Raw genomic sequence first — 16,461 nt, forward strand, 5'->3', positions numbered from 1 at the left:
CAAGTAAGCACCCCGACACAAACACAGAGGCAACACCCACACACACTCACACAGGTCCACACAGACACACATGCGTACAGACACCCAGAAACAGACCCACCGAGACAGAACACAGATACACAGACCCCCGCCTCCTGCCAGACGTACACAGTGTGCAGAGATCCCACCACACAGAGACACCCAGGTGACTCACACAGATGTGCAGAGACCCCCTGCCACACACAGACCCTTCCCCTACACAGAGACAGACACACTGACACAGGGGATTCCCTGCCCAGATGGGAAGTTAACTCCAGAGGTGTCCTGGGGTAACCCAGGCTTCCTGCCCCCAACAGTACTCAGCATGCACCATCCAACTTTCTACACCTGTTCAATTTATTGACCTGCTGAGGGGCAGCAGGGCCCTGGTGGTGTGCATAAGCCTGTGCTGAGCAGTGGCATCCGACTGCCCCCACTCACCCTCCCTCTCCCCAACAGGTGATTGGGAGGAATGAGAGCCCTCCCTTTCCCCCCACCCTTTCTGGGCCTGAACAATGCCCTCTCCAGGCCCCAAAATAGCCCCTGAGCTGAGCCAATGTCCTTTTATGGCCCTGTCCCTATTGTGCATGGCGGGGGAGGGGCTGGGGTCATGAGGTGTCCACCGCAGGATAAAGGCCTGGGCACAGGACACTCACCTACCCTGCTCTCTGCGTTCTTCTCTCACGTCCCTCTCTGTGCTTGCAGCTCCCATGGCCCCCAAAAAGCCAGAGCCCAAGAAGGATGATGCCAAGGCAGCCCCTAAAGCAGCTGCAGCTCCCGCACCTGCACCTGCACCCGAGCCCGAACGCCCCAAGGAGGTTGAATTCGATGCCTCCAAGATCAAGGTGGGTGTGGGTACTGGGTTGAGGTAGGAGGGGCTGAGGAGATGAGTAGATCCCACAGTGGATCTACTCCAGGGTCAGGCCAAGCTCTGGAAGTGAGCACTGAGCGGAAGCTGGGAATGTCTATGCTGAGGTCGGACAAGCCCTGCCTGCTTCAGGTATTGGGAGGGTGACAGCAGGAGAAATGGGCGATATCATGTAGGACTTCCCTGGTGCTACTGAGAACCTGGGCACTCTAAGAATGGAGTCTGGCCTGGGGTTTGAAAGAAACACCTTTTCAGTGGTTCTGGAAGCTCACTCTCCCTTTCCTTGGGGAACCTTGGTGCCAACTAACCCTCTTCAGCCCTCAAATCCTAGAGCCAGACGGGGGGAGGGGGTCTGCCTTGTCTGGCTGGGGTGTCCCAAGTCCATGCCAAACCCCCTAGGGTGGACGGAATGGAGAGCGATGGCTAGTGAGGACTCTGTCCAGGATCACCCCTATCAAGACTTCTTTTTTAAATCTTTGTTTTATTTATTTATTTTATGTGGTACTGAGGATCGAACCCAGTGCCTCATGCATGTGAGGCAAGTGCTCAACCACTAAGCTACAACCCAGCCCCGCTATCAAGACTTCTGAGCCCAGAGCTGATGGAGCCCTCTTGGGCCTCAGCTTGAAGGTGGGGAAATCAAGGCACAGACTGAATAAGCGATGCAGGAAGCTGATTGTGGAGCTCAGATCAGTGGCCCCAGGAGCCCTTCCTGGCTGGGAAGTCTCTCCCAGAGTCTAAACTTGGAGGACGAACCATGACTCCCACCTGTGGCATCCGCATAGCAGCACGCGCGGCGTCCTGCCTGCTCTCCGTTCTTGGCTGGCCAGCAGCCACTGCTGCCCCAGCTGCCTCCTGAGGGGCCCTCCCCATTCCTGCAAGTTCAGCAAGATCTGCCCTCATCTGTACAGATCCTCCTCCTGGCCATGAGCCTGCCCAGAGACACCAACCTCTGTCCCTGCAGACACAGGCTCAAACCCAAAGTCTGCTATGCCTTAGGAGATAAGCTCCTTTCCTACGCAGAGGTTTGGTTTCCTCGACTGTGAAATGGGATGATAAGCCCCCTTTTCAGGGGCTGCTGGGAGCTGTTTGGTGCACAGGCACCCCTCAGTTAGCTCCCTGTCCCCCTGCCACCTGCAGGGCCCAGGCTTGCATCCTGCAGGCCCCCTGGTGAGGCTCTGAGCACCTGGGGACCCATGGTAAAATTGTCCAGGCTCACCAGGCTCTGAGAGGTGGTGATGATGAGGTCCCTCATGTGTCCCCCTTCTCCTCAACCCAGCTGGCCAGTGAAGGGCACAGCCTTTGCCAGGGAAACGAATTGTACCAGGTTTCCTTGTGGAGAGAGCTCTCAGGGGAAGTGACAAATTGTTCTTCCCAACACTGAGTTGAGGCAAAAACCAGGAAGGACAACCATGCAGGGTGGAAGGGATAGGGTGTCCCTCGGCACTGGCATGCACTATGGAGGTTGGTGGGGCTCTGAGGGAGTGGCATTGAGAGAGGTGCCAGTCATGTCCCCTTCCCCCAAGCTCCTTTCCTGATGTGACCTTGACTTTGGGGAGAGTGACTGCAGTGATAAAAATAGATCTGGTATCAGGTGAGGAGGGGGACACTGGGTCCCAGGAGGCCTCCTGACCTCAGGGTGGCCTCAAAGTGGTTTCAGCAAATACTCAGCAGCACAGCCCTGGCCGCAGGCTGTACTGAAGTAGGAGAGCCTCCTTGAGGCCCACAGACAGGACATGTGACACAGGTATAGGTGGGGCCCTGTGAATGACAGCACCCAGCCTTGAGGGACCCAGTGGACTCTGTAAAGAGTAGACACATTCAGACACACACGTGTGAATTCCACGTTGACACACTGTGCCTGCAGCCTCACTTTTACCACTTTGTTTCTCCAAACTTCCATGTCATTCATGTTGACCATCTTGCCCACAGGGCCCCAGGCAAAGTCAGACCTGTGGCTTTAGGCACATTTGTCTAGAACCAGGGTACCAGGTAAGGCCCACAGTGGGCTGAGGCCTTGGGATGCTAGGAAGCCCCCTCCTAGTTACCCTCTAACTTCGGCCCACCGGGCATCAGGATCTGGTACCCACAGACCCAAGGCCTTCATACGGGACAGGAAGGGAGGGGTTGGGAGGGAGGTGGATGTCAAGGTAGACAACAGGAGGTTTTGGGTGGTAGAGTCTGGGATGTTAGAATAGGGAAAACCTAGAACAGAAAGGGCCTGGGGCCTGGGCTGGTCAGGAGTGACCAGGAGGAGGCCTGGCCCCACCCCTTGAGCCAGGAATTGAGTCTTTGGGGCCTCTTTTCAGATCGAGTTCACGCCGGAGCAGATTGAAGGTGAGCAGGCTCTTGAGCCCAGGGCTCCCTGTTGTGAGGGTCCCGCAGTGATGTGGGGGAGTGGGGTGGGCTCCCCTTGAAGAGCCCACAGCTCACTGCCCTCTTCTGCAGAGTTCAAGGAAGCCTTCATGCTGTTTGACCGCACACCCAAGGGTGAGATGAAGATCACTTACGGGCAGTGTGGGGATGTCCTGCGGGCGCTGGGCCAGAACCCCACACAAGCCGAGGTGCTCCGTGTCCTGGGGAAGCCAAAACAAGAAGGTAGTGCACCCTGTCCAGGAGCCCACAATGCTAGTCCCAGGGGATTCTGAAGGGTGGGTTGCCATCAGTGGGTGGGGCTGCAGTGAACCTCCCGGCCCTGCCTTGTCATTCCTCCCATCATTCAGATGAGGACATGGTGGCTGGATGTGGGGCTGTGTTGGCAGGGCGACAAGCAGGATGGTTTGCTGGACCATCTGGCCCCATGTTGATTGGCCAGTCCTGGTCACTGGGGACTGACCACCTAGGCTGCTTACTTCGTTCCCAGGAAGAATGAAACCCAGGCCTTCACAGGTCCAGAGAAGGCCTCTGATTGGCCCAGCTGTTGCTGACCCAACACAGATAGTGGGGAGGGTGAGGTCCATAAGAAAATGACTTTAACCAAGGACAGAGCCCACTATGATTGTGCAGGGAAGCAGACTGTCCTGTGAACAGCAAAGGATGTACAAACTGCTTTTCTCGGTAGACTGTAAAGTGCCTTGTGGTGGTGACATGCTTTATAAATGGCAAACTAGTGTAGATGCTTTGGGAACTGTGTAAAGGTGATGGCTTCTCATTAAAAGGCACAGGAGAAGGATGTCCCCATCCCATCCCTCTAACCGGGGACTTGGGGTCATCTCTCTGCAGAGCTTAATAACAAGATGATGGATTTTGAAACGTTCCTGCCCATGCTCCAGCACATATCCAAGAATAAGGACACGGGCACGTATGAGGACTTCGTGGAGGGGCTGCGGGTCTTCGACAAGGAGGGTAACGGCACTGTCATGGGTGCCGAGCTCCGCCACGTGCTGGCCACACTGGGTGAGGGCAGCTTCCCCACCTGGCTCCTTCTCCAGGGGCATCCTGAGTCTGGCGTTTGCTGGGTCCGCATCTCATCTGTGAAATGGAGATAGTCTCTCAGTGGCAGGTGACAGAAATGCCATTTAGACAGGGAATATGGAATGCATATTGGTGCCGCTCACAGAACTGAAGGGAGATGGGAACAGCTCTGGGGACAGGGCAGGGCTGGAGGTCAGCGGGGTCAACTTGGTGCTGGTGTTCAATGTTCTAAATGGCCAAGAAGGTCAAGGTCACATGTCTGCTTCCTGGATGGACTGCCCGGGGCATCCTCTGTGGCCTCTGTGGGTCCTGTGCATCTCCACTCACCCCCAAAATCAGGTGCCTGGATGGTGGGACCCTCCCCTTCTCCTCAGACTGACTTTTTTCTGCAGCAAACATTTATTGAGTGCTTGCTGTGTTCAGTCCTGTGCTGTTGTCTGGGATTGTGTGTGTGTGTGTGTGTGTGTGTGTGTGTGTGTGTAAGGGGAGGTGGAGGTACCAGGGGAGGCTGGGGAGCAGGGAAGCTGCAGTGACTTGTTTGTGGAGCAGTAGGTGGTGTCTTGGTCCCCCTCACAATCATCCCCCAAAGTCCAGCTCTGCCCCATGAGTCCTTCCATTAGCCTCAAGGTGTGTATGTGGGGGGGGGGGAGACTGGTCTCCTCTCTTATAGAGAGAGCCCCTGTCAGCCTAGTGGGGACAGAGAATAGTATACATGGTCATTTATACACCAAGGTGCCTGGACTTGGAGAAGTCACCAGGGACCCACCCCAGGCCCTGCCCTTCTTGTCACTTGTGCTCAGACCTCAAAGGTGGGGGTGGTAGCCGTGGCCTTGTGAGCAATGCTGGCTGTGGGAATTCCAGAGAGGCAGACCCACCATCCAGGGGGATTCGGTGAGTCCCCTCCTCCCCCATCACACTTCCGGAAGATGCTAACTCAGCTTCCCGCCCTCCCAGGGGAGAGGCTGACAGAGGATGAGGTGGAGAAATTGATGGCTGGGCAAGAGGACTCCAATGGCTGCATCAACTATGAAGGTGGGCACAGCTGGGCAGCGGGTGTTCTGGGAGGGGGAGCCCAAGGACCCAGCTCCACCTGGCTGCCCAGGGCTGAACTGTTAATCACTTTCCCCTTTCCAGCATTTGTGAAGCATATCATGGCCAGCTGAGCCTCCCACAGGTGAGACCCCTGCTCCCTTCCACACCTCCGGCTGCCCCTCCCCACTCTAGCAGTACTCGGTTGGCAAGTGCCGCCTCCGTGGGCCCCTCCTCTGTAACCTGTGGCTGTCTTTGTTGTCAGGGAGCCCAGGGAGGGCGAGCTGGGGATGTCTCATCTCCTGTAGAGATGCTGACACCAGTGGCCTGGAGCTGTGGGAAGGAGGGGAGTGGACCAAGGCTCCCGCACAAGCCCTCAGATCTCTGCGTGGTTGTCATCTCTGCCTGGGGCTGTGCTCCTTGTGACTGCATTCTGTCTCCATCCAGAGCCTTATAAATAAATGACTTCCTCCTTTCCTTCTTTCTTCTTTTCCTTTCTTTTTCCCTCCCGCTCCCCTTTCCTTCCTCCCTCTTTCCTTCCCTTCTCCTGCTTCTCCTTCCCTCCATCCCTCCTACCCTCTTTCCTCTCAGCGGCCCTCTGATTGACTTTGGTCTATTCTAAGGGCCACCAACAGTGGGGTGGGACCAGGGTTGAACTAGAGGAGTTCCAGTCTCCTTCCTTTGCTCTTGCCCTCCCACCGGCCTCTGGAGATGGCAGCCATGCTGCGGCCCCTAGCACAAGGCTGTCACTGGGAGCCTGACACTGGGAGTCTGAGAAAACAGGAATTAAAAAAATTAGGCCCAGAACTTCCCATGTTAAAAGGGGGCAAGCTGAGGCCCAGCGCAGGGAATGGCCTTGCCTGAGACACATTGGGAATGGGTGGCAGGGTAGGGGCTCACTTTGTCCCTGGGCTGCCTCAGGGTGGTGTGGGAAGTCTGTGTGTGTGTGAGTGTGTCAGGATTGAGTTTGTGTGAAGAATGTGTATACAGAGGGTGAGTGTGTCACAGGAGGCTCTAATTCCCTGCTTTTATCCCCTCAGCATTTATTGTGCACCTGCTGTGTGCCAGGCTCTTTCCCAGGCACTGGGAACACAGCAGTGTCAAATAGTGAGGAAAGCTGAAGAGGAACTTAGGGAAGGGGCTGGGGAGTGTGCGTCTGGCGGAGCCTGAGGGAGAAAGCTGGGAGGTGGTTGACATAATGAGGTCATGGGGTCAGGGGTTATCTGAGAAGGTAATAGTTGGACAAAGACTTAAAGGACAGGAATTAAAAAGAGTCCTGTAAATCAACAACAACTAACAAAAACCCAAACAACCTGATTAAAAACTGAGCAAGGGCTGGGGATGTGGCTCAAGCTGTAGCGTGCTCGCCTGGCATGCGTGCGGCCCGGGTTCGATCCTCAGCACCACATACCAACAAAGATGTTGTGTCCGCCGAGAACTAAAAAATAGATATTAAAAATTCTTTAAAAAAAAAACTGAGCAAAAGGCTGGAATGACATTCCTATAAAGAAGATTTGTAAATGGTCAATAAACACATGCAAAACTGCCCAGTGTCAGCAATCGTGAGGGCAAGGTGAGGCAGGGCTTGGAGGGGCACATCTGTAATTCCAGTTGTTCTCAAGGCTGAGGCAGGAGGATTGTTCAAAGCCAGCCTCAGCAACTTAGTGAGGCCCTAAGCAACTCAGCAAGAACCTGTCTCTAGATAAAATAATAAAAAAGGGCTGGGGAGGTAGCTCAGTGGTAGAGCACCCCTGGGTTCAATCCCTGGTACCAATTCACCAACCAAGAAACAAACAAAAACTATTGGTGATGCCACTTCCCACCCATTAGGTTGGCGGCTATAAAAACAACAATAACAACAACAGTAGAAAATTTCAAATGTTGGTGAGGATGTGGAGAAACTGGAGCCCTTGTGCATTATTGGTAGGAATGCAAGATGGTGCAGCAACCATGGAAGAGCATGGTAGGATAAAAAATAGAGTGACCATATGACACAGTAATTCCACTTCTGAGTATATACCCCAAATAATTGAAAATAGGGTCTCGAATAGGTATTTGTACACTGATGTTCATAGTAGTGTTATTGACAATAGCCCAAAGATGGAAACAACCTAATGTCTATCAGTAGATGAATAGATAAGCAAAATGTAGTATATATGTGCGATGGAATAGTATTCAGCCTTAAAGAGGAAGAATTCTGACACATGCTACAGCATGGATGGGATTTGGGTTGTCCCAGAATTTTCTTTCTGGGGATGCTGACTGTGAGCTGAAGTCCTGAGCAGGGATCGTAGGGGTGCTCCAAGTCATCACTAGGCAAGAACCTTCAAGTTCACATCTATCTCAGATCCCAGGGCGCATGTGTCCTGCTCAGTCAAGGATGCCTGCCTGACTCCAAAGATCTCTCCATCTTGCAGACTCCCCTGTTCCTGGGAGCTATCAGCTTACTCACCTTGGCTTGGTAGTGGAAGGGAGCATCCTGGAGGACCCCCAGGACACTGTGCCTTCCCCACCCCTCTAGTCTTATGGAGATGAGGAGGGGACAGGATGGAGGTGACAGGTGGGGGCAGGACCGGGACGACTGGATCTGATGAGCCCTGGCTCACGCTGTTTGGTCCCACTTTTTGAGGCACAGCTCTACTTAGAATGTGTCTCTATTCCTGCCATGGCCACATTGCCCCTCTGGGGCCCTTTACATGTTCTATGTGGCTGTACTGACCACGTGTCATTCCTAAACTTGGGTCATTGGCTGTGGGTATTTGAGCCAGGGTGGACAGGGAGGCAGCTCTTCCCAGGCAGGCTCACCTGAGGTGGCACTCAGCTGCACAGGTGAGCCTCCTCCTTGCTCGGCATCCCCCATATGCCTGACCAGGGAGATTACGTGCATTTCTGTGTTCTTGGGTGTCTGCATGTGCCCGTCTACAAGCATGCGTGTGTGTCCATGACTGTGAATGAGCTTGTGTTCACACTTTGTGTGTGTGTGTGTGTGTCTGTGAGTGTGTAAGTGCACTTGTGCCCATTTGTCTGTGCATCTGTACATGTGTGTTTGCCGCTGTGTGTGCATGAGTGAGCGTGTCTGTGGGTCTGCGGGCTTGTCTAAGTGTGTCCATGCTGGGGGTCTCTGCTGAGTCAGCCCTGGTGCTGGGCGGGCGGCACTGCCAGCCAGGCTGTGGCCTCCCCACAGTTGCATAAACACAGGTCCCAGCTCCCCCCTCAAGCAGGGTGGTCCAGCCTGTGGCCCTGCTGCTGGTGGAACGCGATAGGAAGGGGTAAAGGGTTTGTCCTCCCAGCGTGGTCCCCTCCAGGCCTCAAGTGCCAGGTCATATGCCCCATGAGGCTGAGGTCTGATCTGAGGTCTCTGTCTCACTTTGCTCATCTGGCCTGGACCTAATCTCTGAGCTCGCTCTATGGTGGCGGGAATAGCTGCCTGCCTCTCCAATCCTTAGGAGGCTGAGGGCGATGGACTGAGGGCAGAGTTAAGTCTCAGAACCCCAGACAGAGCTCCACAGTCCCTCTGAAATTGCAGAACCTTAGAAGGTCCAGTGACATCGTGGGGAAAAGATATTGCAGTAGATCCTCAGAATGGTTTTTAGGGCAGAGGTTTGGGGTCTGGAACTTAAACTCAAAAGACAAAAATATTGTGGGAGCTGGGCCTGTGACAGATCCAGAACAAATCATTCCTCTGCTGCTCTGATGTCCTGTATGGCCACCCATCACTCTTGGCAGCCTTCCAACATCCTGTGTTCTTCCAGACACCATCCCCAGGGACTCTGAGGTCACTAGGGGGACATGGATTAGATCGTATGGACGGGGGTGGTATAAGAAAGCCAGAAATTCAGGTTGAAACAGAATAAAATCTGGTGGGGTTTTGAAGTAATTGGATATTGGATAATTTTTTTTTTTTTTTTACTAGGTTTCAAGAAAGAAAAAAAAAATCAGACTGCAGGTGTGAGAAATTGGACTATAGGACCCAAAGCACTCAGCAGCAGAGGGGCTGACAGAAAGCTGAAGGCCTTAAATGAGATCAGGGTGTGGAGGAAAAGGGTCCAGACAGAGGAATGTATGAAATTGGGGAGGGGGGAAGAGGGGCCCAAGGAATTTGATACATAGCCCCTCGTGCTGCAGACATTAGGGGGTGCTTGGGGGCACATCTGCTGTGCTGTACTGTTGATCCTGAGGCCTTGGGTGGTGGCAGGGAATGTGGGGAGGGGTAAGGATGAGCCTGCCTGGGAAGAGAGTCACAACCCTCAGGAATGCTGACCCAGTCACCTCAGAGAGTAGCAGGAGAACCAGGCCTTGAACCCATGACCCGGCACAGAAGTGGCTCCCTAGGCTTCTCCTAAGTCCCTTCCAACCAGCCCCAGTTCCGCCTTCTCCCAAATTTGGGGGTTATTTGTTCTCCGCCCTCCCAAAGCCACACAATCCTGGTTTGCCCAAATGCTGACGGAGCACTACTGGAATGTGGAGTGTGTGTGTCTGTGCACACAGGGTTCCCCCAGGCCCGACCGCCCAGCAGGCCCCCCTCCAGTCTTAGCATCTAGGGCCCAGAGCCTCCCTCTTGGACAGAGAAGGGCCTGGAATGTCACACAGGCCCCCTGCCTGGCTGGGGGAGTCTAAGGTTCCACCTTGTCTTTCAAACTCTCTCCTTTTCTGGTCTACAGGTCCAGGTATCTCACATATCCACTTAGACCTCTGTGAGAATGGGTGAGTTGGACCCCTTCTGGAGGGCGGGTGGGGCTGGGGGTGGGCAGCTGGAAACTGGGAATCCAGAGAAGGCAGAGATGGTGTCTCCTGGGAAAGCTTAGCTCTGGTCAACTTCTTGATCTTCATACCTTTGTGCAGCTGAATACAAGTGTCTGTCTTTGCTCGCCACTCCTGTGCCCTGGCTCTGAAAGCCTCTGTCTCTCTTCCCCTTAGGTCCTCTGCCGTATCACCCCAATCCTTGTCTCTTTCCCTCTGTCCCATGAAAGGCTCAGAAACCCTTTAACGGTGCTCCAGAATGACATCCCCACCCCTGTCCTGAACCAGCGGGAAGAAGTTGTGAGCACCTTCTCTGGAGTGGGGTTGCCATCCAGAAAGGCTGCAGAAGGGGTTCTTGGCTCTGGTGGAGAATGGGAAGCACTTGGTGTCCCCCAGCTTCTGGGTCCAACCTATCGCAATACCTGAGAAAGTTTTCATGAGAGAAAAAAGTCCTATGTTGTGTCTTTTCCAGGAAGCTCAGTTTTATGTATCAAGGTCTGTCTTTCATCCAAGATCATATCCTACCTCCCCCCAACTTTTTTTTGTCTCAAGAATATCCTTTTGTTAACAAAACAATGGTGATGGTAGCTGGTAGCTACTATTTTCTAAGTCTTTACTTGGCAAAACAAAACCTTACAAGTCAGTCTTTACATTTTGAGGAAATTGGATAGAGACCCTCAACTGGGGCAGATCCATTTTAGGGCCAAAGTGGAATCAATCCACTCACCCACCATCCATCCATCCATCCATCCATCCATCCATCCATCCATCCTCCATCGATAATGTAGCCATCAGGGGCTGACTATTACTTTACCAGAGGTCTAGTCTTATCAGTTGGAGGCAGGGACTGGGCAGGGCAGTGAAGGTGAGCTCCTGCAGGTTGCAGGTGTGGTCAGGGATATGTGGGGCATGGCACACAGGAAAAGATGCCTCAGCTTCCCTCAAAAGAGTATTGGGACCCTGAGATTCTGAGTGTCCTTGAACTGATGGTTGCCCATGACTGTTCCCACCTCTGGGACCTATAGCTGGAGGTGGGGAAGGCAACAGCAGTGGCTTCTTATCCCTAGTTGTAAGACAGGGGACGGGTTGGTGGCTGCTGTGACAGGAAGGCAAATGTTCAGTGTTTTCTAGACCAGGGAGAGAGGAGGATGCTCAGACCAACATGCTACATGGCCCAGCTGAGTGGAGGGGCTGGGAGCCTCCAAGAGGGTGACATGGCCAGTTACCACGGCTCTAGGCTGGGACAGCTCTATACTCAGGGTCAGCTGAGGGTCAGCTGGTGTCTGCTCCCTCTTAGGACCTCAGGCTCTGTGGAGGCCATCCCCTAGAGGGTGACTTCCTCATGATAAGGGAGTTCCTGGGGATCCTTCTGGAGAGTAGAGGTGTGGGCAGGCCCTGGGCCCCCACAATGGCTGGGGATTCCACGAACCCTCCAGGACCACATCATAGAGTGACCCTTACTTTCCTGGGCACATGGTAATGCTGTCATTAAGCCCCATTCCTAGGTGGAGACGGCTGGCTGTAGGGTTGCTGGGGCAAGATGGTCCCAGAGTGTTGCGTCGAGAGTGACCACTAGACTTAGCATCCCCAGTCTGCCTGCCCCATCTGGGCTCCTGCTTTTGTGGCCCTTGGGGTCACAGTCCCTCTCCTAGCTTCTCCTGAAGGCTGCCTCTAGTTCCAAATCTCTAAATAGTCTCCCGGTCAGACCCACTAAATTTATCAGGACATGATGGTCACACATTTATTACATTCCTGGTCCTCTGCCAGGTGTCAGGATACTGTGAGCCAGTGGGAAAATACCTTGGCTGAACTCCTAGGTCTTCTGTGTGCCTTGGTCTGTGTTTCCAGAGGTATCCAGCTGCCCCTGAATGAATGAGGAGGAACTCCCAATTCTGTATATCTGGAGGGGGTATGGTGTCTGCCAGCCCCAGACTTTGACCTAAAAGTTGGGCAGGAAGGGGCCTCAGACACCTGTACCAGCCTCTTTGCCAGGGCCAGTTTGACCAAGTTGCTGCTTGCTTGAATGCCCCTAGCAAGAGAGATCTCATCCCCTGTTGAGGCAGCTGTATATAGACAATTCTCTGGCATAGTTGAAGCATCCCAGCTAGGGCCTCCCCAGTTCTCTGCAACCGAGACCCTAGAACTGTTTTTCATTCACCTGGCTTTTTGATGGTCCACTAGCTTTCTCCAGCCCTGCCATTTTTAGGGTGATCCTTTGCTCCAGAATGGACCTTGCCCTTTGTAAGACCACTGACTCATTGAGGGCTCAGTGTACTAGGGCCCAGAGCAGTACACAGACCCCGAGAATTGCCCTAGTATCCACTCCAGGAGAGGGAAGCAAGGGTTGGCTGTGTATCATACAGGGCCACTGAGTTCCCCTGTGTGGAAAGTGGAGCAGAGCCGGGTGAATAGAAGCAAGGGAGGCATGTGATGGGAGGGTGAGTGAGGCCATATCAGGGTGGGGATAAATTCAAGTGAAGACTGTTGGGGGATGTCCCTGTGGGTTGAGACCCCCTCCATCTCTGGCCTCAGTTTTCCTGCTGGGCTGGATCGGAGGTGTTGGAGATTCTGATGTTGTGGGCCCAGGAGAGGCCCCTTCTGGACTCTGAGCTTTGGGCTGGGGGCGGCTGGGGGAGGCGACAGCTGCTTTGAAATGTGGAGAATAATAAAGCAAGGAATGTCTGAGCTCAGGGGAAAAATAACCCCCACCCTCTGGGCCTCCCACCCGGCTGGTGTAATGAATTAAGTACAGGGAGGCACGTTTCATGTGGGGGTGTGGGATGGGGGAAGCAGAGAGGCTCCTAATGAGAAACAGGGTCCTCAATTGAACTGCTGGGAGCTGGGGGTTCTGGGCCATCTGACCCGACCCCAGGGGCTGCCCTCAATTCTCAAAGACCCCCTCTCAGCTAGCTCTCCATCTGCACTGGTGAAGGAGTCCATGCTGTCTCAAACCTGTGTTGACATCTGACCCTGGTGCTGACTCTGGCCCCAAGAGGCCAGAAAGAGGAGAAGGGTGACTGGACTGTGAGGAACCCTCTCCTCCTCACTTTCCATAAGTTCTTAATGAGTATAACTGGTGCCTCCTCGGCATAGGATGATGGGGCCAACACTGCCCCCTGCTGGAGGGAGGGAGCCTGCAGCCATGCCCAAGCCTCTCAGGGGCAACCCTGAGGCCTGGAGCACCTTCCCCTTCCTTTGGCCAATTCTTCACAAACCCCTCTTCCTCTGTGGGATCACCCTCCATTCCACCCTTATATCTCTGGTCTCAGCTCAGCCCCCCTGCCCCAGTCTCCCTGGGGCACCAGTGGATCCCAGGTCCAGCTCTGCCCTTCTGTCCACCAGTCCCTGACTTTTCCATGGTTTTATGGGATACCTTCCCTCTCTTCCAAGGAAACAATATTTCCCCAGCAAGCCCCCTGGGCTCAGGTTTTCACTTTCCCTTATCTGCCTGTGGGACCCTATTCACCTGCTCCTAGGAAAGCTTTCTGAAAGACCAGCCTCCCCAGAGCAGCTGGGGGACAGTGAATGAGTGATTGGTGGAGCGGTCAGCAAAAGAGCAAAGTCTCAGTAAGGGAGCTTGAGGAGGCAGAGGCAGGTGGGACTGTTCCTGGGGGTCCCCCAAGGATTCTCATTTCCTAGCAGGCTTGGAGCAAGACTCCCACTTTATTTTTAAGAAGTCTGGCCCAGGTCTTGGAACTGTTTGAAATATTCTACCCCCGCATCATCCCTTCTCTCCCCACCCACTTTAATTAAAACCATTGTTTTTCAAGCACATGTTAATTAAAAAGCAAACAAGTTTTGCTAAGTAATTTGGAAGCTCTGGTTATGCAAACCATAGCCATTCCATTTTTTTTTTAAAAAATCCCTCACCCAGCTTGCCCCAGTATCTTGGGGGCTGAGGACTCCTGTGGCTACTGTGAATGAACACCCTTTCACAGTTTATGTACCTTGTGGTGGCCTGGTTAGGGCAGGTGGAAGACAAGGGCTCACAAAAGGACCAGAGTTCCTAGCAAGATCAGCACCACTAACCCTCTGCGATTGTGTGCTTTGGGCCCCAGGGGCAGGTGAGAAATGGCGGTGGACTCCATCCTGTAAGATGGTTGTCTCAGATCCATGGATTGGCTGTGGAGGTGGAGAGCTCAAGTCTTTGAGCTTAAGCAGAAAGGCTGGGTGCTGGATGGTCATGGCTGCCTCCCCAGGGTCTCTAGTGCAGCTGGGCCACATCTACCCAAAGTTTGGACAATAGGACCCTGAAGTGAGGGCCCAAAGTAAAGACTGACCTATGGGCCGGGTGGGCAGGATACCCAGAGGCGCTGCCCAGCTCCCCACACTTTGTGCATATTACACCCCCCCCCCTTGGCTGGGCAGCACCCTTTGGACCTTTTGCAAGAAGCTGGGCCCTAATATGTGAGGTTCAGTGACATCCAGCTCCTGTCCTTCCCTGGCCCTGGCAGGGGTAGGAGGCATCTTACCAAGAGGACTTCCCAAGACTTGCCACCACTTTGCAATCTTTCTGCCAACTCAGATTACTAGAATAGAAATGCTTCACTTGTGGGTGTGCCTCCATGTGTGAATTTGTATCCAGGTATGTCTCCATATCTCACTGTTGTCCAAGAACTCAGTGTGATCTCATGGTGGACAGAGTCCTTGAGTTGGGAGTGCAGGGTCCAGTGGGGGCAGTAACCAGGAAGAGTCTATGTGTGTCAGCAGAGGTGGGTCCTGGGTATTGCTGGACACCTGAGCTGACCCAGAATTTCTGCATCCAGGCAGAGGCACAGGGCCTAAGCCCAGCCTTGTGCACCTGACCAGCCCTTCCCTGCCAAAATGAGGAGAATGTGCTGGAGGAGGTGCGCGCGCCGGTTTAGCACACACGCACAGTGCTTCGCCCCTGGGACACATGGCACCTTTGCAAGCCACAACCCACGTGACACCAGTGATATGCTGGCGACTGGTTCGAAGGGCTCAGCTTGACTGGGCCCGGGCCAGCGACACACACCTCCGTCTTCCCGCTCACGCCACAAGGCAGGGCAGCTGCCGCGCCCTAGTTCGGGCGCTTCTGGGTTCTGTCGCCTTTGCCGCCGCGTGGAAACCGCAGCGGGGCAGGCGGGTGAGCTCAGCGCCGCCCCGGGCCTCGCCCTAACTCGCTCCAGATGCAGGCGGCAGCAGCGCTCGCGCCCTGGGGCTTCCCGAGTCTCGGGTGGGGGCGAGCTGGGCGCTCGGGGTGGGCCAGTTGGGGCTGTCCACCCTGGGAGGGGCGCCCAACGGTGTCGCGGGTGTGTGCTTAGGCCTGCCCGCTGCCTGAGTTCTGTCCTGGCGGGGGCAGCTGTGGATGTCGCAGTCACTACGCCTGCCTCCCGGTAGCTGCCTCGTGTGCGAGTGAGGTCGGTCCCCGAGCCTCGGGAGCCCTCTCGCAAGTCGCGGGACGCTTGGCCCGGTATGATGGCCCCAGCTTCTGCCATGGGCTCCGGCAGTGCCCGCTCTAGACTCTCTTGGAACAAACATCCCAGCTTCACTGGGCAAGCAGCGTGGCCTGACCGCCGCCTGTTTTCAATAAGAAGCTGGTATTTTCCCGAAATCGCCGGCCGTGCTGACCTCATGGGGACGCGGCTGGCCACGCCAGGGGGCGGGAGGCTCCGTGCGAGCCCCTGGCGCCCGGCCTCGCAGAGCCCATGGCAGGGAGGAGGGCTCCGGTTTCCAGTCCCAGCTCAGCGGCTGCCTCGTCCCTAACTGGGTCCGTCTGCCTGCTGTGCGTACCTTGCGCCAGCTCCTTCTGGATTCAGGTCCTGCTCCTGCCTCCTGTGGTCCTGGCGAACTGCTTCATCCTGTCACTATTCCCTGCACTGTAGGATGGGGCGACTGTGCAGATGAGGGAGAGACCAGTGTGAGGAAAGTAGACCGACCCCAGAAACATTTCCAGGAAGCAGCAGAAGAGGGCTCCCGGGAGCTGAGGAGCCAGAGATCAGTCCCCGGCTTCAGGGATAGGGCGGGGAGGGAGAAGTAGGGGAAGGGGACTTGTCCCCTGTTGGGAGCGGGTAGCGAGAACGGGATGTCCCAGGAGAATGATGGTGCTCAGTCAGGGATCCACGTGGGGACTGCGGGCACCCAGAGGCTGGGGAGTGTGAGGGAAGGCTTTCCAGAAGAGGGATACTTAGGCGGAGCACAGGCAGTCTAGCGTCCTTAGTACGAGCTAAGGGGTGGGGTTGGGGATAGACTGGAACCGAGCGGACAAAGGCAGTCAGATCCGAGGAATCTTGGGTGTCCGGGGGAGACTCTGCTGAGGTACTGCGGGGAGTGAGAGGCCGAGAGCTGGTTCAATAGTAGGGACCAAGACTGAGACCACCAGAGGGGAGCGCAGGGTCCAGGGGGAAGGGTGGAGACCAGGAGCCAGGAGC

General features: G+C 54.9%; 1 protein-coding gene across 1 annotated transcript; it reads left to right on the plus strand.

The window, feature by feature from the left end:
• Positions 1–660: 660 nt before the first annotated feature.
• MYL3 (myosin light chain 3) lies at positions 661–5,806 on the plus strand. The gene is made up of 7 exons (XM_081283057.1): positions 661–863; positions 3,196–3,223; positions 3,335–3,484; positions 4,109–4,282; positions 5,255–5,332; positions 5,435–5,474; positions 5,595–5,806. Exons 1-6 carry the CDS (start codon positions 729–731, stop codon positions 5,461–5,463), a joined length of 594 nt encoding a protein of 197 aa, XP_081139183.1. The 5' UTR covers positions 661–728; the 3' UTR covers positions 5,464–5,474; positions 5,595–5,806.
• The last annotated feature ends 10,655 nt before the right edge of the window (positions 5,807–16,461 follow it).

Source organism: Spermophilus citellus (assembly GCF_964194105.1).
Source record: "Spermophilus citellus genome assembly, chromosome: 3".
NCBI lineage: Eukaryota > Metazoa > Chordata > Mammalia > Rodentia > Sciuridae > Spermophilus > Spermophilus citellus.

Bases quoted from the DNA above. Each gene is read 5' to 3' on its own strand.
- MYL3 (XM_081283057.1), top strand. From the start codon at position 729: ATGGCCCCCAAAAAGCCAGAGCCCAAGAAGGATGATGCCAAGGCAGCC. The intron at 3,485-4,108 runs GTAGTGCACCCT...ATCTCTCTGCAG, and splicing joins GGGGAAGCCAAAACAAGAAG to AGCTTAATAACAAGATGATG. The intron at 5,333-5,434 runs GTGGGCACAGCT...TCCCCTTTCCAG, and splicing joins TGGCTGCATCAACTATGAAG to CATTTGTGAAGCATATCATG.